We start from the raw sequence: 25,312 nt of genomic DNA, 5'->3' as shown, positions 1-25,312 counted from the left end.
ATACAAAATATCAGATCAGGGATATTATGATTTTAAATTTTTTGTGACAGTTAGGGATTTTTGCATTTACAATTCATACTATGTTTCAGAACAAAAAATAAAAAACTTAGATGAGAAGGATTTTTTTTATAAATGAAATATTAAGAAATTGATAATACGGAATGATTAATATGCATTATCATAATTTATGTAATGTTGTTTACATAAATTCAGAGTATGTTTATAGACACTCAGAGGGTATTTCATAGTAATGCTCTAGTAGCGCCTGGACAGTGAAATATATTTGTAAGCCACAAACTAAAGAAAAAAGAATGGTATTAGGTGTTTAAAAAAAACATTCAATTGCATTAATTTACTTTTCTAATCAGAAAGGTAAAACATATACGAAACATTTGTTTCAAACGACTTTTTCTTTAAAAACATGGCATCAAAACGTGTCGTGTATTTATTTTGTAAAGGGTTTATTAAGCATTCAAGTTTGTTCTTTATGACAGAAAACACTTTTCCCAAAGGATATCGAAAAATGAAATAAATATCTGATAAAAAGCATTTAAAGTTGAAGCTACAACAATAACCTTTGGAAGACCAACCGAAATAAAAATTTATAATGCTGATTCAATTCGGAAATTCATATTTGATTTAGGAAAAGTTATAGTCTCTGCTAAAAGAATGTACAACTTATTGCAAAAGATGTTTTTTTTTTTGGATTTAGAGCTTATGGATGTTCACTCTTCTGTATTGGAATAAAACGATTGTCATGCGACTGTTTTCAGTTGACAGCATATGAATAACGGACTTAAAAACAGTAACACTAAAAGGTCCGTGTCCTATGTTTTTTATAATCATATATACAATGTCTGAGCAATTGACAAATTGGCTGGAAATTATTCTTGCGTAACATTTGCACCTTTTTACTCTAAAAAAAAACTGTGAAAAAGTTAGAAGGATTTTATCAAATTTGGAAAAAAAAGAAAAGAAAAGTAGGTATAAGCGCACACAATATTTTAATGGCACAACACGGATAAAAGTATAGGTTTTAGATATCTCATAAATTGTAAAAACAAGCGAACATCTTTATGATGGAGTAAATTTATTTCTATTTTTCTGGTTTTCTTTATTGGTGGGTCAATGACTCCATGACAATTTATCCGCAAATTCTTTAAATGTATAAGGGTTAAAGATATGTATACAATTCATTGCTGATATTTCTTACTATATGTTCACATATTTTGTTGCAACATTGTATTCTAACATTTTACGAAGGATTTCAACTGTAATACTCAAAAATTACTATCAAATATCTGATCGTGGTTTATCTTTTTATCTTTTTATTCCCATTTGATTCCTTCTATAATTATAGCATGTATGCACAATGTTTCTGTATGACCAAAAATGATCTGAATTTGGATATGAAATATGTTAAAAATTTAAAGTTTAGTAAACGCATGAATGATAATTTTAAATGGATTTTACAAGACATTAAAAACCATGCGACTCGATCAGCCAATACAAATAAGGGAACATATTTAGATGTATATTTGAATGTATAAAACTGCATACACCGTGTTAGTGTGGACAAGCATTCAGAAGAACTCAGTATCAACCAACATATTGTTTTATTCATAACAAAGAGGAAACACGATCTGATATTATAAGGCAAATAAAAACGTATAGTAACTTACTTACAGTAAAAACAAACATTATTATTAGAATTCTTTGCATTCAAAACTTTCCCGCTAGTATTTTATATTGAATAATCGAAAACAAATAGGTTTCAAGGCAGAAAATAAAATTAAAACAATAACGGCAACGTTCTTTTCTCAAAAATAAAACAAAAAGAACTTTTTTCTATACTGAATTAGTAAAAAAGTTAAAGTTTTGACAATCGAAATTTACATTAAATATACATGCAATCAAATTAAGAGGTTGAAAAATAGATGTTTTGAAAATTTTTACAAACATGCCTATATTTGTTATTAAAGAAGAGTGACGAAAGATACCAAAGGAACAGTCAAACTCATTAATCTAAAACAAACTGACAACGCCGTGGTTTAAACTGAAAACGACAAACAGACAAACAATAGTACACATGACACAACATCGAAAACTAAAGAATAAACAACACGAACCCCACCAAAAACTAGGGATGATATCAGGTGCCCCGGAAGGGTAAGCAGATCCTCTTGGTTTAATAGCTTCCTTGTGAGCATCAACCCTCTATCAAGACAATCATGATAGGAAATGCAAGAAAGGGAATATCGTATCAATTTGGAGATATATACCCCGTATGTAGGAGCTGCTGGAATGTTGCTACTTAGAAATGGAAAGTTCACATCATCTCTTTTGTCATAAAGTTTTGTTTTCAACCGAACCTCATTGTCAATTTCTAGATTTAAGTCAAGATATGAGACCGACTTAACTGTATATGTAGTATCATTTATCTGTAGGTCGATGGGATAGATGCGTTACACATAGTCACAAATTGTTAAATCATTTAGTGAAAGAACATCATCTATATAGCGGAAGGTAGAGGTAAAGGATATTGCTAACTTCTAATCTTTCTTCCTAAGAAGTTCATACATGAAGTCAGCCTCATAATAATAAAGAAACAAGTCGGTCAGTATAGGGGCACAGTTTGTTCCAATTGGAATGCCGACAGTCTGTTGATAAATACGTCTTCCGAACGTAACAAATATGTTGTCAATCAAGAAATCAAGCATCTTGATAATATCAGTTTCAGAGATTTTTTTCTTTAAATCAGAGTGATCCTTTACCAAGTAGGTAGTGTGCTCTAAAACAAGATACTTATATCTATGTTGGCCATTCTTTTTTATGAAGCAAAGCAATACCAACTCTTACAATTTGTTTTTTAGTTTGGAATGTGGAATACTTGCGTAAAGAGTAGAAAAGTCAAATGTTTTAATACTGTTACAAGATGAAAGAGAGTTAGATTGTATGTACTCTAAAAGATCTTTGGAATTTTTAAGTATCTATATCTAATTCACACAACCTCTAGAATAGGCAGTTTCACAATAACTTCGAAGCCCGTCTTTGACTTCTGATACAATAGATGTTTTAAATAATTTATAAAGAGGTTTCGTGGAACACTTGGAAGACCCAGCAATATACCGTTGTTTGTAAGGACACTTATGTAGTTAATTACTTCGTTAAACATTGTTCACCTGGAACCACGAAATCAATAATAATAAATATATAGTATTCAACGTAAAGACTTGTTATAAGGCTTACGACTTAAAAACTTTATACACGCAGTACTTAAATATTTAAATAGCCGGTTTATGAAATTAAAAAATCATGACGAAAGTGCATCCTTTACTGATCACAATATGTATGTATGTATGTATGTATATATTATTATAAATTTAGGAAAAGAAATTGTCAAGTAGTCATGTCGAAAAGCAAGGGCAAAGGTAAATTAAACAATATTTCTTCTATCATTTACTTTATCTTAAATCTGTATCACCACCATACACTTGATCTTTACTTTTATGTATGTTCATTTTTATACTTAGCTTAAACTCTCTTTGTCAATTATCTTTCCAAAAATATATACTTATTAAAAATTTATGCAAATGTCATATATGAGTAAATTTACCCTTTACTAGAATCAAGATATAGTTAATCTGTTTATAAATCAAATCTATATAACACTGACATACGATAGGTACATAATATATTTTTGCATAGTATAAGCATTGTTGTTTGTGATTTAAAGTTCAAAAAACATCAATGTATTCAATGACTTTTCTAATAGTATATGCAGACATTATTAAATGTTATGTCAAAAATGTCATCCGTCATCCCTATTTACTATATAACTAGATCTGCTTTTATGTATCATGTTGATAAAACCACAATAAGACAGAGTCACTCACGCAACTAATCAGGTCAGGTTAATGATATTATCAATATGAAAAAGGAGATAAAGTAACAAAACAAAATGAAAAAAAAAACGTATTCAGGATATAATGCAATCTTTTTTGTAGATAAAATTGATAGACATGTAAACAGTACAGCTGAAATATTAAGGAATTCAACGAGGACATATTCTGTTTTTGTTTTCAATTTAAACCTCATAAAAACGCTGATTTTGTTTTCTTGAGTTTAGGATAAAAAAAATAACGATTCGGTATTTAGACAATGCAGCAATTTTGCGTTCTAGACCAAACAAAAACATGATTTAAAGCAATTTAAGGTCATATAGTGTAATACACAATTACACATTCTAGTATCAGTGCATCTCATTGTCCTATTAAAAAAAGGAAAAAAAAAAAACAATAATGAAAACGGAACTTAATTTGATCACAAAAGTTCTTGTCAAAAGATAATTGATAAAATACAAGTTGAGGTTAAGTTAGAGACGAACTCACATGCACCCTAAGGGAATAAGGGTTATATCTACGAATTGCGCGTCTGGTGTACCAAATTATAAAGCAAAAAATCTGTGATCCTCTCGTGTAAATAGAAGATATCCTTTTAAAACTTTCAGGTACAGTAACTGAGTACAATATAGATGTGCAGACTGGAGACAAAAAAGGAGCTGGGACGCATGCTCATGTCCATATAATACTTTATGGAACAGATGAAATCCAAACAAAAGAATGCAAGCTTTCTAATTTTTTAAAAAGTGATTTTAAAAGAGGAAAGTTTGAAAGCTTTTCTATCAAATCTGAAGTTCACATTTCTGAAGTCCAGAAAATCGAGCTGTGGCGAGACAGCAATTGTTCCAGTACCAACTGGTATCTAGATTGGATTGAAGTCACCAACAAGGAAAACAGTTTCACAACCGTATTTCCAGCATTGAAATGGATAAAAAAAAAACATCATTACTTTTTCGTAAATGAAACTACTTTACCGCAAAACGACCACATGAAAGAATCACGAAGGCTTGAAATGCAAGTCTTACAAAAGGAATATCAGCTAGATGTTAAGATATCCGGACTACCTGCTCAGGTACGGAGTTTGTGACATTTTGGTCAAATCTCAAAAATCTAAATAAAAAGAAAAATACTAGAATACTAGAATAAAAAGTCGCACAACCACTAAACGGAGCGACATTTATTTTGTACTGACAAGACAAGCTTCTTCTGCAATGCATTACAATGCAGCCTTTGACACCGAGAAAAAACCAAATCCCATAGTAAAATCATGTTTACAGTCAGGCTCCTCAGAATAAGGAAAATGCTAGAACAGGAGTTGCTTTCAACGAAAATGTCATTTTTTCGTTGAACAAACACTTTCACGAACGTTACACATATGTTGTGAATCATGAAATCAAGCATCTTTATATAGGTAGATGCAGTAAGCAAAAGTATATGCATACAAAAATTATTTAAACATAGAATGTTCGATTACTAAAAATGTTTTGCAATATTGCCATATTTATCTGTTTACATTTTCACAATATGAAAAAGCAGTATCAGTTGGAACGAGGTCTAAAAACTCAAAATAGGTCGATCAGACAGCTAGCAGTCAATTACCAAAATGACAAGCATGTAAGGAACTAATGAGTATATGTTTGCATTCAACAGAGAGCAAAAACAAAGTATGTGAAGCAAGCTGAATAACCCACAGAAATGATTCAATTTTCAAAAAAAAAAAAACTCAATTGCATGACCTCTGTATTTAATCTACAATGAAATGTCACGTTTGCGTCAGGACTTTGTAATTTTAAAATGTGCTGACTAAAACAGAGATAAAAGAGGGACGAAAGATACCAAAGGGACAGTCGAACTCATACATCTAAAACAAACTGACAACGCCATTGCTAAAAATGAAAAAGACAAACTGAAAAACAATAGTACACATGACACAACATAGAAAACTAAAGAATAAACATCACGAACCCCACCAAAAACTAGGGGAGATCTCAGGTGCTCCGGAAGGGTAAAGATAAAGATACTTTACGTAGCTGAAATGTTCGGCATTAATAAGTGCAAACAATGTATATTTGGCATAGGATATGACCAATAGTCTTAATACTAAATGTTTATATTTTCAGGTTAAAGTATTACCAGAGGATGAGACATTTTCATGGCATTATTTTGTAAGTGGTGCATTTGCAAATGTTAAGATAAAAAACATGTATTCTGAAACTGTTTAAAAGCATCATTTTGAAATAGGTGTGTCTCATAACACATTATTTTCTATACAATGCTTATATCCAATTATTGTTGACGTACATGTACGTATTTGCCATATATCTTAAAGTGATTTTGCACTTTAGCTTTTAATTGCTAACGGAGTACCTCTAAAACTAAAAAGAAATTTAAATATTCTTCAAATATAACAAAACAAAATATGGCGCATGTCAATCTAACTGTGTATGGGACGAAGTTTATTTGAATTTGTGCATTTCATATGTATACTTTAACTGTTCTGATTCTATAGATAGTACAATTGTTAATATTGGTTGTAATATTTAGGAGACATTATACATGTATTTATGAACTACACGGTCCTAATTCATTCCCTACTTCCCTTTTATTCGTATATTTTTAATAGGTTAACGTTATTTGAGCTTCAGTAAAACTGTACTTACAATAAACATGGTACAGACATGCACCTTTATAATTTGGCATGGTATAGCATGCAGCTGAGAATTGAATTATTCACAAAAAGAAAAATAGCTGTGACCCTACACAATATAAGAACAAAGTGTTTAATTTAGAGGAAAAAAAAATAACCAGATCAAGATCTGAATTGGCTAGAAAAACACATAACTAATACAAAGCAATAGATATTTCTCACTTATTTCCAACAGTAAATATTCAAATTTCAGCCGTTCTCAACAGATTTGCATTAAAGACGTAAAATAATATAGGACTTGCAGGAAGTCAAACCTCGTGTGTTAAATCTCTTAAGCAAAAATAAACTTAAAGACTAAATGAAGTATGCTTGAAGGCCATATTTTGATTTATAATTGTTGACTTTCATACATTGTGACTTTGATGGAGAGAAGTCTCATTGGCACTCATTCTGATTAAAACAAGACACACCCACTTGCGCTTGTAGATAGAAATTGGACGCCTTTTTAATTAGACGGTTTGGCATTTATACCACATCTTCTTATTTATATAATATATAGTTTTCCAAAAAACACTAAACAGAATTTTTGCTGTTTATAGTGTGACGTGTTGCTTTCGAAACTCGCTGAGTTTGAAATAGAAAGCCTTAAACTGCCGAAACTGGGAAAAGGAAAAGAATGGAAGAAAGTTGACGACGTCAAAACCATGTATACTAAAGCTTTCGGAGTTCCACAGGTAACTGCTTGTAGATCAAATACGTTATCTTCTAACGAGAGTGTGATAAAAAAGTAACAATAACAAATTATCATTGTTAATAGTTATCAAGGTACCAGGCTTATAATTTAATAAGCCAGACGCGCGTCTCGTCTAGATACAACTCATCAGTAACGTCATCATTTTGATCTTAAAACATCAGAAAGACATTTTAAATAGTTCATATTTATTTTCCTGTTGTAAAGTTATGTCTGTCTAAACATTGGAATTTTGGTCACTAGACCACTGTTGAGTAGCTGTTAGATAATTCAATTCATTATTGTGTTGTTTGGTATAGATGAATAACAGCTATTGGACAGTTTGAACATAGACAGTAGATACTAATTGACAGCAAGGACATCTCTGAACGGTTCTAAATTTAAAACGCCAGGAGCTGTATAATTAACGAGTACCATGAATAAGAATACTGTAAAGCCAGATATTATTGTGTGCATTTATTATTGCGAATGTGTTATTTTAGACTAAAATGCGATTTTAATTTTTGCGATATTGAGAAAATACAGTTTAATTCATATTAAAAAATCAAATACGAGTTTAAATTATTGCGATTATAATCCTATCGCATTTGTCGCAATTTTATAAACATCGCAATAATTTTTGAGTTTACAGTATCCATACTTGAGTTCAGATAACCTCGTGGACCAGAATTCCACGCTTTAACTTTTGTAACCGACAAACACACGTGAGCGATTAGTTGCGTCCGAAGAGCTTGACTCGATTTATTTTTATCAATCATAGTGCCATTATAAAAAGGCTAAGAGTTTAATACAATTGAACACCTCTTCTCTCGGATTTTCAGGGTTCAAAGTATTTCAACGATGACAAGAAGTTCGGACGACAGAGAATTAGCTGCCTGAATTCATTAATAATTGAAATGTGTAATGCAATACCCGAAAAGTAAGCTGGTTTTTTTACAAATATTTGAAAAAGGATGAAGTCAGCACAAGGACGCCTCCGGGTGCGGGAATTTCTCGCTGCATTAAAGATCTATAGGTGAACTTCTGCTCTTGTCTGTTCTATGGTCAAGTTGTTGTCTCTTTGACACATTCCCCATTTCCATTATTATTTTTATTCCAAATAGTCTTATTTGTTTTTCGTGTTTTTAAAACAAAATAATTAGTTTTTTCTCCACCAATTGTATTTTTCATGTTTTATTCAAAATTGAGTTCCACATGTAAAAAAAAACCAAACTAGTTACCTGATTTAATACATTTTACAATACTGAAAACTTTATAAATTTAAGTCTATTTCTTTTTTTTTCTTCGTTTTTCTATTTCATAGTTTTGCAGTCACAGAAGACATGATCAAACCGTTTCTAGAAGGCAAGACATTAAAACAAGCCATTGAAGGTAAAAGGCTGTTCATGACAAACCTGGCAATATTGGAAGATTGTCCAACCAGGACCGACAATCTTTTAGTAAGTAATGATTTAATGCTTAATTTTATTACATCAAGGTGTGCGATATGTAAATTTACCAATTGACACATTGTTATTGTATGCAGATTTCTATCATTGGTGAATTTTGCAGAGCAGGAGACGTCACTACTGATGAGCATATATATGTTATAATATAGTGTACAAGTAAATATCTTGATGCAATGAAATTGATCTATATTATATCCAAATTTGTAATAGATTTCATTAGCGAAATCAAATATCACTAAATCCATAATTGTCTCAAAAATATGATACAATTATGTAAGGAAATTGTAGTAAATTAACTACTATATTTTAGTACAACTATCACAATAAACTTGAAAAGAGTTTAGATAGAAAATTAAAACATCCTTGCTGAAGATTGTACAACAAGAAAGCGAGTCAGAAATTTAGAACTTTCACTTTTTTTTTGCAATTCGTTTGACTTTCTTGACAAAAAAAAAAAAAAAAAGCAAGGTAAAGAGGAGTTAATTAAAGGAGATTACAATTTTAAAGGTGAAGATGCGAGTATCTTTACAAAATTTTTTTTTCAAATCGTTCCCCAAAATAAACATATATTATTTAAAAATCAATAGGGATCTATCATCAATTATAAACATTAGAAGTAGATAGAAGATAATATACATAAAGACAAATGTATACGAGGTTCCATCAGTAATATATCTCATTAATTTATTCATGGAATAAATCTGCTAGTGTTAACAAACAAAGTAGAACACTATTACTGAACATTTTCTTCTTTGTATTTGCAGATGACTTGTCCCTTGGCTCTGTTTTATTTTAACGATGCCAATTGTCTTCTGCCAATAGCCATACAGCTGTTCCAAAAGAAAGGACCAAGTAACCCTGTAAGTGATTTTCAATCTATGAAACATTTTTTTTCAATTTTATCAGAATATAAGTGATTAGATATAGGAAGATGTGGTATGAGGGCAAATGAGACACTTGTCCACCAAGTAACAATAAAAAAAGTAATCCATTATAGGTCAAGCTACAGCCGTCTACATGCAGCTTTGGCTCACACCGAACAAACTGAATATCAAACGGAAATGACTATAACATAAAAAACCTGATTTTGCAAAATAAAATAATTTGAGTTTTTCATAATTACACTGCCTCGTGGTACTAGAATGAAAATATATTATGTTTGATATTTAACGAATTGAAATCCAGAGTGTGCTTAAAAAGAAAACATGCTTACACTGATGAGATATAATAAGTATACCAAAACCTCTAATTTTCAAAATGATTCTCTTGTGTGATCTAAAAATGTTATCAAGCATTGCAAAATCAATCAAAATCATTAAACGAACTATGAACTATTGCATTTTCACATAGCAAGTTACCCGTACTTGTGGATGTAAAGGTTTTTTCTTTATTTGTTGCACATTCCACATGTTGGTTGTGAATGTTTTTTTGTTTTGATAAAATTATCTTCGACTACTTACACCACTGGGCCATCAACGCCGCTGTAGATTCAATACAAAGTTTGAATTTTGATATCAGGGTTGTTATATTTAAGACATGGACAAAACATTTGTATGAATGTCTTTTTGCAAACAGGTGTTTTTACGATCAGATCCTGAGTACACCTGGATGTTGGCAAAGATGTGGTACAATCTGGCTGATTCTACATATCACCAATCTCTTACTCATCTAAGTATAAATAATATCTTATACATATATATTTCAATTCTATATAATGTGCTAGGTAGATCCGTTTGGTCTAAGGAATTATAAACTAAGATGAAGACAATCAAATGTATATTTGCAGTGACATATTGTTATTTTCATTATAACGTTTAACAGTTTAAACATAAACGTTGTCGCATTGGATCCGATGCTGTAAAGCACTGATAGTTATATTTATTTCTTAGTCTCGTTTGTCATATTTGTGCACAAAAACATGCTTACTCTCTGTGTTATTTTCGTCTTATTTGGAGAGATGTCTCATGGCATTTATTCAACAACTTCTTTTTTTATATTAACAAAATGAATAATTCAATAGTAAAACAAATTAAAAGGTTCAATCAACCATTTTCTACATTTGAAAATGCCTGTGACAAGTCAGGAATAAGACAGTTATTGTCCATTCGTTTGATGTGTTTCATCATTTGCCATTTGATTAGGAACTTTACGTCTTGAATTTTCCTCGGAGTTCAGTATTGTTGTGAATCGACTTATTACTATGATCTTGAAAGCATTGAACAATACATTAACTCATAAACCTGTTACTTCCAAAGCTGTTTTGTTGGTTCACTTTTATAAGGAATACTTATGATGAACATAACATATTAGGTAGTGATGTGTCACAACAAACACCAGAGCTTGCAAAAATGCTTTTAACATATCACAATATACATGTATACTACATTTTGGCATAGTATATACAAATTCTATCATTTTAAACTCCTTAAATCCATAATTATATACTACTTTAGGAAAAGTCAAACAATATTTTGTTATGTTCCGTGATGTGAGAGCAAATAAAGCTCGAACTACAACTTATTTGAAAGAAATTAAAAAACTAGTTTGCAGTCAGTGCAAGCAGTTTAATAAGGATATCGTAATGAAAAATACAAAGATACATAAAAAATTACCTAATCCATCTAAGATAATATTTAGGAACTTATTAGGAAGTTGATAGTTATCTGAAAACACTACTTATGAGTATTTATCTTGTATTTTTACTTCAGATTTTACTCATTTGATGATGGAAGGAATAAGTGTCGCGACTAAAAGAAACCTTGCGCTGCAACATCCAATTATGAAATTACTGCAACCACACTTTTTGTATCTCATGGCTATTAACAGGTACAGTTATATTTATATACATATATTCCTATAATTTGGACGCAGAAATTGTTTTAATTCTATAAAGAATAAAACCTTGTTTAAAATTAACCTTTAAAAAATAAAATATGAATGTTCACTATACATTTTAGATATCGCCTTATTACATACAGGATGAATTATACTCATTTCACAGATACATTGTTTATATAGAAAAAAGATAAAATCATTATATAAATAACACATAGCTGAGAGGGTGATAGAGCAGATTGTTACCCCGAGAAAACATTGTCAACCGCGGTTATCTAATTTATTATACTGAATGTTCTGTTATGACTGTCGATTAAATTTTAAATTCAAAGTAATAAACTATGACATCTTGTACATAACCTTCCGTATTTAATAAGCGCACACTTGATCAAACGTCTCCGTGAAGGGTAATAGAGTATTTGCCAAAGGACAGATTCGTATTTAATAAAGCGCACACTTGATCAAGCGTCTCCATGAAGGGTAATAGAGTAAATTGACACCCTCGTATTAGTCAATCAAAATCTGGCATTTTGACATAAAGTATAATAAAATAACTTATTTCTCAAATCAAATTTATTTAGGGTATTTCATCTATTCTGACAGACAATTTGAGTGCAAGTCCGTTAAAATGTGGACATAGCAATTACAACATAATTTATAGTTTTCTATCCTATATATATATAAAATAGTTGCAGAATTCATCGTACATCTTTTGTGATGTAGAATGAATTTACTAAAATTATTGAATGTTGAATAAAACTTTGATTTTTTTTAACACCTCCATTGCAGTGGTGTAATAATTGCCTGTTATCGACATGTATGATTAAAATGTGAAACAGTAATACCAAATTTGTAGACATTTTTTTTCTAAAAAGCGTAGGTCAAAAAAATAAAATTGACAAAAATCAAGGCAAGACACATTAGTGACGCTCAGTCTACTGATCAAAATAGTTATATAGCCAAATAAGTACAAAGTTGAAGAGCATTGAAGACCAAAATTCCAAAAAGAAAAATAGTATATCACAGAATTCAAAGGCAAAAAGAGGAAGGCCATAAAAACTGACAAAAATCAAGATAAATATATGTTATCATAGTTGCACGATCCCTGAAAACAAAATGTTCAAGATACTTACAACTTTAATATACAAACATCCTTCAGACATTGTTTATGGTCTGTCAGAATGCAGACTAATGGAAAATTATGATGTTTACTGTCAATGGTTATTGCTCACAATGAGTTTTTCATACATTTGTTTTACTTTTGTTTGCTGCAATTTGTTAAGGGGGGACAAATACTAGAGGGCCGGCACTCAAAAAAATAGACTGACAACGTCATGGCTTAAGTAGAAAAAGACAAATAGACAACATATAGTATACAAAACAAAACATAGAAAATTACAAACTGGCCAATACGAACCCCACTTAAATTTCAGGGTGATATAAGGTGCCCAAAACGATAAGATACGGTTTTAATACGTAACTCCTCGATATCAAAAATGTTTTTTCCATGATATTTACATTTTGACCTTCGAGTGTTATTTAAATCACTTATTTGCGTAATGCGCACCAAATCCCGTAAAATGTTTTCCATGTATACTTTTTGAATAATACTAAATAATGCTAGTTAGGATTTTATTGTTCAGTGATTGTCGTTTGTTGTGTGGTTCATAGGGGTCTCTCATTTCTCGTTTTATTAATATATTAGTTCGTTATTAGTTTTCCTGTTTGAATTGTTTTACGCTAGTCCTTTATAGCTCGCAGCTCGGTTTTTGCGCCACGACTGCGTGTTTTAAGGCCGAAACTTGATCTATTATTGTTAACTTTTTATACACTTTGACTTAGATAGAGATAAAATTGACAATAAAAATGGAAATAGAAATAAGACGAAAAAGAAACATCTGTTCTTCTGGAGTGGTAAAGAATTGTTTGAGAGAGTTCATTAAAGATGACATGGCTCTAAATCCTTGTTTTGCTAGACGTTTTTGAGTATGTAAAAACTTTCCGTTGTAATGTAATAATACACCTAGGTACACATATGAATTAACAACTTGCAGTTCCTTGTTATCATAGTAAAAATTAGTAAAATTGATAATGGAAATGGGGAATGTGCCAAAGAGACAACAACCCGACCATATAGCAGACAACAGTAGAAGGTCAACAACAGGTCTTCAATGCAACGAGAAATTCTCGCACCCGGAGGCGTCCTTCAGCCGGCCCCTAAACAAATATATACTGGTTCAGTGATAATGAACACCATACTAAACTCCAAATTGTACACAAGAAACTAAAAGTTAAAATGATACAAGACTAACAAAGGCCAGATGCTCCTGACTTGGGACAGGCGCAAAAATGCGGCGGGGTTAAACATGTTTGTGAGATCTCAACCCTTCCCCTATACATCTAGCCAATGCAGAAAAGTAAACGCATAACAATACGCACATTAAAATTCAGTTCAAGAGAAGTCCGAGTCTGATGTTAGAAGATGTAACCAAAGAAAATAAACAAAATGACAATAATACATAAATAACATCAGACTTCTAGCAGTTAACTGACACGCCAGCTCCGGACCTCAATTAAACTACTACATGTAGTGTCTACTGGTCTAAATTCATTTCTGAATACCACTACTTTGGTTTAATCAGCGTTTACTTCGATATTCCATTTATTGCAGTAAAATAAAAGTTTATCAAATAAGTGTTGCAGAACAGTCGGTGTTTTTTTCAAATAAAACGGTGTCGTCAACCAAAAGTATTAAATATATAAGAATTCCATTCAAAGATATGACATCTTCGTTTACATCAGTGGAGATATCTTGAATAATAACATTTTTGAAAAATAAGAAAAGTAAGGGAGATAAGGGCTCGCCTTGTTTTACACCAAGATGGTTATCAAAAGGTTCTGATAATACTCCACCAGACCGCACACGTAAACGCACAGATGAATAAATAGAATTTACCCTTGATACGAAGTTACTGCTAACTGCAGATTTGAGAAGTTTGTATATTAAAATTCTTCTCTCCACCTTATCAAACACCCTTCGGAAGTCTATATATAGCTACGAAGCTACAGCATAATTTTAATTTATGCCGAAGAGCATGTTAATGAATTCCATGTAGTGTAATTATTGCGTCAACAGTAGGTCGTCATGGCTGGAATCCAAATTGGTTGTCTATTGTATTATTTATGTCTTGAGACCACGATAAAAAACGGTCAGTTAGAATTTCTAAGTAGCAACATTCCAGCAGCACCTGCATACGGGGTATATATCTCCCAATTGATACGATATTCCCGTGCTTGCATTTTCTATCATGATTTTCTTGATAGAGGGTTACTGCTCACAAGGAAGCTATTAAACCAAGAGTTCCAAATGGTGATGTTGAAATCATCCCTTCGTAAATTTTACGGACGCCATCACGAGTTGGTTGACCGTTATGGAATAACCGTTTCACAAATGATATCGGATATGTTCCTTACGTCGTAACTACAATCCCCTTCCCTTTCATGAATGTGACCTACCGAATTAGACTATTTACCGGATTTGTAATCACATAAGCAACACGACGGGTGCCACATGTGGAGCAGGATCTGCTTACCCTCCCGGAGCACCTGAGATCACCCCTAGTTTTTGGTGGGGTTCGTGTTGTTTATTCTTTAGTTTTCTATGTTGTGTCATGTGTACTATTGTTTTTCTGTTTGTCTCTTTCATTTTTAGCCATGGCGTTGTCAGTTTGTTTTAGATTTATGAGTTTGACTGTCCCTTTGGTATCTTTTGTCCCTCTTTTAGAATACTAGTGAACAACTATGACAGGATGCGTACTTATATAAAAGGTCTATAATTAATCGGACTTGTAAGATCTGCACATTTAGGAACAGGAATAATTTAACATTCAGTCCAATTTTCTGGATATACTCCGATAGCAAATATCGAGTTGAACAAAGTTTTTAAAATAGTTGCGAAAAATCAAGGATTTGTATAGAATACACTATACAAATACTCTGAAAAATGAAGGACACGACGAAAACATATCACCTAAAATTTCCTCGTTACCTGCACCGGATTTAAATCTCTTTAGTGCTATAATAATTTCGTCTTCAGAGATGTCTGTATCTAATAAGTCTATACATACACCATCAAAATAAGTGTTGTTTAAAAGATCTAGCACTGTATCAGATAGCTCGGGTGGTATCAGAGAACATTTTCAAAATAACTAAACATCGCTTCGTTGTTCGCTACACACTTTGCTTTACTTTTTGGCTTTAAGGTTAACCAAAATTTCTTTGGATTCGTTTTTGCGATACTACAAAGTTCCAGACCTTTTTCCTCTTAAAATTGTACTGTTTGCATCCGTTTGGTGACGTAGAAAAAAGTTTCTTGTGACATGAAATGTTTTTCGGGCGTTTTTGCAATTTTCATCGAACCATATTATTTGGACGACTTTGACGATTTATGTTTTTTATAAATAGAAACTGAGTGTTCAGACACTTTCAAAGCGCTATCATAAATAATACGAGTTATCTCTCTTACGTTAAGTTGTTCCACAGTACTAAAATCTCTAGATACTTATAGTTTCGCATTGCACAAGGCCATGCGTTTTTTCAATGCTGATAATAACGTCTTTACAGTTAATTCATTTGATGTTGGATGTGTACTAATTGATATTTATTAGTCTTAGATGAATGATTGTTTTCATAAGTTGTTAATGACGTTGAAGTTGCTGTGTGTAAATTTGAGTACTCCTAGATGTCAACTTAGTGTCGTTTTGTTTTTATGATGTATTAGTACTCGTTCACTACTACTTAATGTTTGTGTCCGATGTATGTCTATTTTATCTTTTTGATGAATTAAGCCTTTTCGAATAATTTTAAAGTGTGTTCTCATGTTTATTGTTACACCAATGTCCTCTGTTAGGGGGATGGGTTGAGCGTTCACAAACATATCAAAATCCTTCATATTCGTTATGTGCCTGTCCCAAACAGGAGTCTGTAGTTCAGTGGTTCTCGTTGGTTAATGTTTGTCATATTTGTTTAATCGTAAAATGTTTTGTTATAAATTATGCCGTTATTTTTCTCAATTGAATTGTTTCATATTGTTCAATTTGGTGCCGTTCATAGCCGACCAGACAGTATGGGATTTTCTCATTGTTGAAGATCGTACGGTTGTTTATAATTGCTTTCACGCTTTGAAATTCGGTAGATAGTTGTCTAGTTGACAAGTACGCCACATTTTTTATATATATATATGTTAGACTCAGATCTACGTCCGGCCTCTAATCGACGTCCGTTCCTCAAATCGACGTCCGTTTCACAAATCGACGTCCAAATCTGACGTCACATTCTCAAATCGACGTCCAATATTTTGATACTCTAATCGACGTCCAATGTGACGGCACTACTTGCCAAAACTACACCCGATTGATTGTTGTCGTCTTAAATCAATATCAATAAATAATAAATTATTGGTCACAGATAAGGCTTTTAGTTTATTCGTTTGAATTGTTTTACACTGTCATTTCGGGGCCTTTTATAGCTGACTATGCGGTATGGGTTTTGCGCATTGTTGAAGGCCGTATGGTGACCTATAGTTGTAGAGAGTTGTCTCATTGGCAGTCATACCACATCTTCTTTTTATATCAATTGTTTACACTTATACATGTACATAATTTATTTTTCAATCCGAAATAGGTATCATGCATATTAAAGTTTTTCTTGATATAAAGTTAATCCAATTGATTCACATCAAGGAGCGTGTGTCATTCCTATTCATAATAATTAGGCAATTAGTAATACAACTTAACGACTAAGAAAACCAAACAGCTTTATTCAGTCTTCATCAATAGACAAAATAAAGAAGCCCAGCCAAGTGTTTTGAGAGTATTATAATTCGGGTTTTTATTTTAACACCTGGAGTGAAATGTAAACACAAGATAATTGGCATTATGTTTTTATGTTATGCTTTTACATCACTGTTCTAGGTTAAGTGCTCACAAACATGTGTAACCCCTGGCAAATCTGTATGGGCCTGCAGTACATTGGTTTCCCTGGTTTATGTCTGTCATATTTGTTTTTCGGAATTGTTTTTAATAAATAAGACCGTTAATTTTCTTATTTGAATTGTTTACATCATTTATGTCGTGGTCTTTTATAGCCTTTGCGGTATGGGTATTTATCATTTCAAAACCCGTATGGTTTATAATTGCTCACATCCATTTTTTTTTAACTTTGGTGTATAGTTGTCCCTTTGAAAACTCATACCAATCTTTGAAAAAGTGAAATCACAACCTGTTTACATACTTAGTCTAGTATAATGATTAACAAAAAACCCACACATTTCTTATTTATTCCGTATTTTACTTATAACTGGACTTAGTTTTTCTGCTAGATCTTATTTGTCTCACTCTCACATACTATGATATGTTTAAAGGTCTAAATGTTTCAGCTGCTTTCGGTTCAGTTTAGTTTTGTATTCTGTGTCCAAAACGGACGTTGATTATAGAAGCTCAAAATCGGACGTCGATTAGAAAATGCCAAAAAAATGGACGTCGATTAGACAGACATAAAATTAGCCGTCGATTTGGAATGTTATTTTATTGTGACGTCACATTTGGACGTCGATTTGAGGAACGGACGTCGATTAGAGACCGGACGTCGATCTGAGTCTTACATATATACAAATAAAAAATTTCTTTTTCAGTCTTGCACTTGTATCGTTGATTAAACCAGGTGGTATCATAGATAAAATTTCCAATGCTGGAATAAATGGCACCTTTCATATCATGAGAAAGAGGTAGGTTTATATCAAAACTGTTGTTGAATTTAAGCAAAATATTTGTTTATTATATAATACAAGGTGTATAACTATATGTGCATGTCAAACAATAAGATAAGATTATGCTGCTAATTTAATTTTAACCGGCATGAATATAATATAGATATGTATGAACAAGTTTTAGTGAATAACTCAATTCTACATCAGTGCTTCCGAAACATAAATCCATTTATTAGTCTTCTCAAAAGTCAAAATTTATTTGAGTTTAATAATTTATTTGAAACCATTATTATATTTGTCATTTTAGTATGGAATGGTGGAGACTGGATTTACATGGAACTCTTCCGGAAAATTTGAAAAACCGAGGGGTAATTTAATTGTTTATGAAATATTGCTGTTTAAATACAGTTAAAGCTAGCTTTGTATAAAAAAAAAATACAAAAACAAATGTTGACGAATCATAAAACATTTTGACTATTAACAAAGAACTTAATTTAAGTATAAATCAATATATTTCTTAACCGAATTTGCTGTATCCAATGTGATTTAGATTACTGTCATTAAAACATGCGTCTATTATAAGTAATGTACATGTTGGTCCTGATTCAGATCAATGATATTATTACAGGTATTTGATCAGTCTGTATTGACCGGAGCCTATCATGTAAGAGATGATGGCCTTTTGTTATATGGTGCCATTAAGTCATATGTTGAGAAATATGTTGGACTCTACTATAGTAAGTTATCTAATGAGAAAGTATAAGGAAAATTAAAAAAAAATGAATATTCAAATATCTGATTTGTTATTGAGTTCGAATTGCTCTGTCTTTAGTTTTCTATATAAATAAAGGCAACAGATATATAGCGCTTTTCAATAGTAAGAAATCGATTAAACGAAAACAAATACAGGTTATAAAGTAAAACCGAGGGAAACACATCAACTATTTATAAAATTTTCCTTTTCGCTGTTATGTTTGGCATTTTTCGTCCTATGGATTTTGATAGCCCTTTCGGTATCTTCTGTCTGTTTTTTTTTTTGCATTATTAATTATGATTCCATATGGGTTTGTAAAGTTTAAAATATTATCACGAGTAACACGACTTGTTACACTTGTTATGCAAAACCTGCTTATGCTTTAGGAACACATGATATCCGTCCTTAGTTTGATTTGTAGTTATTTGATTCATCGTTTGTCTTCCCTCCTTCTTTTAATATTTGCCTTTGCCAGTCTAATATTCTGCTCACTTTTTTTTTTAATTTAACCATTTTGACATTTAATATCAATGTTAATTGGCAGTTGTAGATAGATAAGTTGGTTAATGATTTTGGAATTTTCAAATGTCCGCCGTTAACATAGAAACAGTCAAAATGTCCAACCAAAAACAAAATGCTTCAAAAATTCAGAAAACTTATAGTACTGATATATACATAACTCTCATGTGTTGATGCAAGCCGACCGTGCAAGGGCTGTATAGCCAGTCAAGGTCGTTAAAAACTTCCATTTGTTATTGTGTTGATGCGATGTTTGACTTTAGAATTTTCACAATGGATGCCGTTAAACCCCAGTTGGTTTTAACATTGGTAAACAACTGTTGTCCTTACAAGTTTCGTGTTTCATTTGTACTCGGCTCAAAACCGCGTACAAATGTTAAGCCTGTCATTTGTTTTGATATGTTGAAACAATGCACTTTTTTTTAATATAATTTCATCTTGATATATAGTAATTATGTTGCAACTGAGTTATAACTTTCTTTTTAAAACAGCAATAGAGGGTTCATTGGACGCTGATTATGAACTACAGAATTGGGGAGCAGAACTTGTAAAGTCAAGAGATGATGGCGGGGTTGGAATCTTGGTTGGTAAATAATAAAAAAGATAGCATATTACAAAATACACAATATTTCAATATTTTATTAATGTCCGTTCATTTTCTTTCTTGAAAACCTATTACTATATAGATTACACATTAAGATAGTTTTTGAATATGGAAAATATCAATATAATTACTAGATTTGTGTAAATTAGAAAAAAAGATGTGATATTTTTGTACTAATTGAACAATTAGATGAAGAAATATCAAAAAGTTAGCGTCACTGATGAGTTTTATGTAGACGAAACGCGCGTCTGGCGTATCAAATTATAATCCTGGTACCTTTAATAATTAGTAAGTTCATGAACAAACAATAAAATCAACTTTACAGTTGCTTAATCAAATCAACTACACATTTGTTTGTATGTCAGTTTTCTATATCTTACTGAAACCAATCGATATCACATTTAGAACTATTTCGCAGATTAATATATAGTATTAATCATGTCTTGCAGGGAGTGCCTGGTAATGGTAATTTTAAAACAACAGACCAGCTTGTTATAACAGTGACAGCTATAATCTACACATGTAGTGCTGGTCATGCCACTGCCAACTTCGAACAGTATGATGAATATGGTGCTCCATTTAATTACCCATACCATTTGTCTGGAAAGCCCCCTACAGACAAGGTATGTGCATTTTATGTTGACTGAAGAAGTTTCCATTCGCATTAGTTTTGTTAAAATAAAATATAATTTAACATCTCACAGCGGAATGCTTCTGTTGCCTTATGGTTTGGATTTTGTATTTACATTGTATAATATATCCAATTTATTCATTCAGTGTATGGTCACTAATGTTAAAATGTCTTTTGATTGAGTTAAGCTATTTGAATTTATATTTTATAGTATGTTTCCCTATGTTGTAATATTTCATTATTGTTTCAGGTAAGGGTAAAGGTTGATACATATTAAAATTTTAAACCCCCTGCACTTGTTTGCATCTGTCCTAAGTCAGGAATTTGATGTTCAGAAGTTGTCATTTGTTGATGTGGTTTATATGTGTTTTTCTTTTCTTGCTTTTATATAGATTAGATCGTTAGTTTTCCCGTTTGAATCGTTTTACACTAGTTATTTTTTTATGCCCCACCTTCGATAGTAGAGGGTCATTATGTTTTCTGGTCCGTGCCTCTGTCCGTCTGTGCCTCCGTCCGTCTGTGCCTCCGTTCGTCCGTCCGCTTCAGGTTAAAGTTTTTGGTCAAGGTAGTTTTTGAAGAAGTTGAAGTCCAATCAACTTGAAACTTAGTACACTTGCTCCCCATGATATGATCTTTCTAATTGTAATGCCAAATTATAGTTTTGACCCCAATTTCATGGTCCACTGAACATAGAAATGATAGTGCGAAGTTCAGGTTAAAGTTTTTGGTCAAGGTAGTTTTAGATGAAGTTAAAGTTACATCAACTTAAAACTTAGTACACATGTTCCCTATGATATGATCTTTCTAATTTTAATTCCAAATTAAAGTTTTGACCCCAATTTCACGGTCCACTGAACATAGAAAATGATAGTGCGAGTGGGGCATTCGTGTACTATGGACACATTCTTGTTTGACCCTGTATTAGTATTATGAAAATATTGAGAACTTAGAGATTTATATGTATATACATGAAGCAAAATATTAACATACAATGTCAAAAATCATCAAGAATGGGGTTACTAGTTTTTAATTGTCACTTCCCATTTCCTATTAGAGGTATACATGCTCTTCATACGTTAAGGGTAATCGATACAGTTACAGGAGAGATAATGACGTTGCTAACGTAAAATGTTATTTTCGTGTCGTCAAACTGTGCCATTTTGAAAAATATATAACGTTTGCAGATTATTTGTATCAATTTTCATGACAAAGTCGACGATTTGTTTTTAATGAGATAAATATACCGCAAAAAATGCTTTTGTTTTTGTTTTCTGTAATCCTGATGCTTTGATAAAAAAAAAAAAAGTTAATATCCAAAAAATTGGTATCCAAACAAAAATCCGATTATGATTATCTTTTGAAACCAAAAAGTTAAGCACGTCTATTCAAAGGGCAGACATGTATAATAAAAACGAAATGTCTAAAATTTCGACCACATTTATCTCTTAAATTGACAAGAAGGTAAATTTTATTGCATATTTGAGATGGTCAAAACTTCATCGTGGGATCGAAACTGTATCGTATCGTATGTCTTTGAGCTTGTGCATGTTTACGCTATACAGACGTCAGAAAGAGAGAACCTACTTACAATATACATGGGTCTATACAAAACAATTGCTAATAACAACAAACTGTTTAAATGTGTTTTATGAATTTATTTTAATTGTTCATCATCTATTTCGTCGTCAAATGAACCCTAAAAGATTATATCACATCACCGGGTTGTTTTTATAAGGTGACTTAACACTTCTACTAACCGTATATTGTAATCAGCCCCGCCTACTGACCTAAAAATATGGAATATAAAGGTCTCAAAGCGGTTGCTTTTAGTCAGTCATATTCCTAGAAATGTTTAGGAGGTAAGATAAAATTATTTTACCGCTAGTTTCAAAGTCAACTGGCTGATATTTTATTAAAAGCTTCCATATCATTTCAGTTATAAGTACATGCAAGTATATCTATTAATGAATTTTTCACGTGCACATATTTTAAAACATTTACCATTGAAAGCTATATAGGTGTATGTTTTTTGCAGAGACCAGCCGCTTTAGAAACAATCCTTAATGCTATAGCAAAAAGAGAAATGCTTATAGAGACGATGTCAATTACGAATATTCTAAGTGACAAAGCAACAGATAGTCTTGGTCACTTTGAGAAACAGTTTATTGTCGATCCTCATGCAGTACAAATTGTTGAAGAGTAAGCTGAAGCATTTATTGACTTTAAAACAAATCAAATCGATTACGGGCATATAACATACACTAGCTGTTGAACTAAAAGATGGAGTTTCGATATATAAACAAGTCAGATCAAATGGACGTTTATTCTTTATAAACATTTGTGTCGGTAGAAACCATGCCCTTTATTTCGCGGGAAGTGTTTAATGAACCGGAGGTAGAATTTAAAACCTTTCAAATGATTATAAAAATAGAGGCTGAACATTTTTGTCTCCTTCATAAATATTCGTTATCATTCTTAATTTCAATGCACCTTTTTGAAACTTTTATTTTTTATTAACTAATTAATGATGAAAAAAATTCGTGTGTTAGTTAAGTCTGTTAACCTCAATAAAATGAACTCAACATATTGGATTCGTCTGTATACATATACAAAATTTATCCTACAAACGTGGCACCTTTAATATGTTTCATTTCATTTAGGCCAAATAATACAACAATGCTTTTTGAGCATAAATAAAATGCATTCACTTATAGTTGAATGAGTTGATTTTTTTCTCTCCAAAATTAAACTTGTAGAAGAGATTAATCAAAATGTATATTCTTCACAAATCCTTATTTTTTTATTTTGGTATAGATCAAGATCAAGTTGATTCTATATGCTTCATATAGTTCATTGGATATATATATAACAAATTATAATGCCCCTAATATTAAGAAGTGCTCGAAAGGACAAAAACTGTCAATTTGAGCTTTGCGTCAATGGTAAAGGTAGCACGTTGGTGTGGATGGTCCACACCATTACATTATAGGTTGATACATACTATGTGTTCTTATTAACATTCCTAACATATATACACAGATTAATCTTTATTTGATTCTGAATCAATTGGAAGGAATGAATGGTCACAGAGTAAAAGCTATAAAGATATGGTTTAATCAATCTAAAATTCAGTGAACAATTTAAAAATGCTTATATTTTTATACTGGAAATGGAATAGCATATGAACAGAATAAAGGCAAAAGTCATAAATTCATTGAGAAAAATAATTCCGGATTACAAATGAAAACTGAGGAAAACACATAAACTATTAGAGGTAATGAAAGGAACAACAGCAACACTGAACTGCAACAAATACAAACTCCAACATACATAGAAAAGAACTATTTGATCACAACTGCCATATAACAGAACAGTGTTAACAAATTTAACGGTACCATGTTGTCTTTTATAATTATGTTTTTGTTCTCGATATAATGTCAAATAACCTTCCACATTATCATCATCTCTCAATGCAACTACTATTTGTAGGTTTCGACAGAAATTACAAGAAGTTGGTAAAACAATTGATGAAAGGAACCAAAAGAGGGAATATCCATATGAATGGCTTCGTCCACAGGCAGTACCAAATGCCATAAGCATTTAGATATGAAGTCCCCCTTTTTTATATAAATAAAGACTTTATGAAAATTCTGTATATCAGCAGTTCTAGCAAAGTGAAATGTTTTTTTTTAATTGATAAATCTTCTGTAATGGATATGTACAAACTGTAATATTATATTATTTCAAATGACATTGCCCTTCTATGAATGTGTACCTTTGGGTTACATTGTGATATTTGGATCAAGTTAGTTGACATAATTTCATAGCAACTTATTATTTTAATTAAAACACTGATCTTGACAATTTGTAAATTTTTTTAGTAAAAACGTATAAAGTAACATGACAAAAAAAGTGTTTTCAACATAAATACCAGGTTTGTGAGCTCATGATTTTTAACACACAAAGTTGATTATAGTGGTTGAAATTACGAGATCGTTGAATTTATTGTTCGCATGCTATTTCGTAATATCTATAATGCATCTAAGATACCGTTAATGTCAGTTGGTTTTAATTCATACAATTTTTGATAAATGAACCGAAACATTGACTGGAAATATTTAACCTCTCCTTACAAATGCCGAGGGTAAGGAAATGACTTATTTTCTATCCTTATACTATCTGTCTTGTGAGAAGAAGTACGGTAGCAAAATTGATATGTATTATAGAAATATACCAAAAGATGCTGGAATGATTAACACTAACTGTGAAGAATTGTACTGTAATAGATCTTTACCTTACGGTCCTTTATTTGACAAAATAAAAATGTTTATTGCAAAGAAACAATCTATTTAAGAATAATCAATCCTTTGCTGTTGTTCTTTCACGTATTCATTTTTCTTTTGTAGAACACATTCAGATATAATAGTTTGTAAAATCACTAATAATCTTGTAAAA

General features: G+C 31.5%; 2 protein-coding genes across 2 annotated transcripts; both read left to right on the top strand.

Annotated features, from left to right (window-relative positions):
- Positions 1-4,516: 4,516 nt before the first annotated feature.
- On the top strand, positions 4,517-19,112 carry LOC139486712 (hydroperoxide isomerase ALOXE3-like). The gene is made up of 11 exons (XM_071271635.1): positions 4,517-4,974; positions 6,023-6,067; positions 7,149-7,283; positions 8,122-8,219; positions 8,604-8,739; positions 9,513-9,608; positions 10,324-10,420; positions 11,457-11,574; positions 18,275-18,367; positions 18,657-18,717; positions 18,978-19,112. The coding sequence occupies exons 1-11, from the start codon at positions 4,891-4,893 to the stop codon at positions 19,110-19,112; spliced, it is 1,098 nt and encodes a 365-aa protein (XP_071127736.1). The 5' UTR covers positions 4,517-4,890.
- Positions 19,113-19,409: 297 nt separating this feature from the next.
- On the top strand, positions 19,410-24,718 carry LOC139486711 (polyunsaturated fatty acid lipoxygenase ALOX12-like). The gene is made up of 5 exons (XM_071271634.1): positions 19,410-19,413; positions 20,114-20,205; positions 20,676-20,849; positions 22,893-23,056; positions 24,347-24,718. The coding sequence occupies exons 1-5, from the start codon at positions 19,410-19,412 to the stop codon at positions 24,459-24,461; spliced, it is 549 nt and encodes a 182-aa protein (XP_071127735.1). The 3' UTR covers positions 24,462-24,718.
- The last annotated feature ends 594 nt before the right edge of the window (positions 24,719-25,312 follow it).

Source organism: Mytilus edulis, chromosome 8 (assembly GCF_963676685.1).
Source record: "Mytilus edulis chromosome 8, xbMytEdul2.2, whole genome shotgun sequence".
In the NCBI taxonomy this organism is placed as follows: domain Eukaryota; kingdom Metazoa; phylum Mollusca; class Bivalvia; order Mytilida; family Mytilidae; genus Mytilus; species Mytilus edulis.
This window is presented reverse-complemented; position numbering and strand designations above follow the sequence as displayed.

Coding starts and splice junctions, on each gene's coding strand:
- LOC139486711 (XM_071271634.1), top strand. Junction 20,206..20,675: donor ATGGCGGGGTTGGAATCTTG/GTTGGTAAATAA, acceptor CATGTCTTGCAG/GGAGTGCCTGGTAATGGTAA. Junction 23,057..24,346: donor GCAGTACAAATTGTTGAAGA/GTAAGCTGAAGC, acceptor TACTATTTGTAG/GTTTCGACAGAAATTACAAG.
- LOC139486712 (XM_071271635.1), top strand. CDS start 4,891: ATGAAAGAATCACGAAGGCTTGAAATGCAAGTCTTACAAAAGGAATAT. Junction 4,975..6,022: donor TATCCGGACTACCTGCTCAG/GTACGGAGTTTG, acceptor TTATATTTTCAG/GTTAAAGTATTACCAGAGGA. Junction 8,220..8,603: donor TGTAATGCAATACCCGAAAA/GTAAGCTGGTTT, acceptor TCTATTTCATAG/TTTTGCAGTCACAGAAGACA.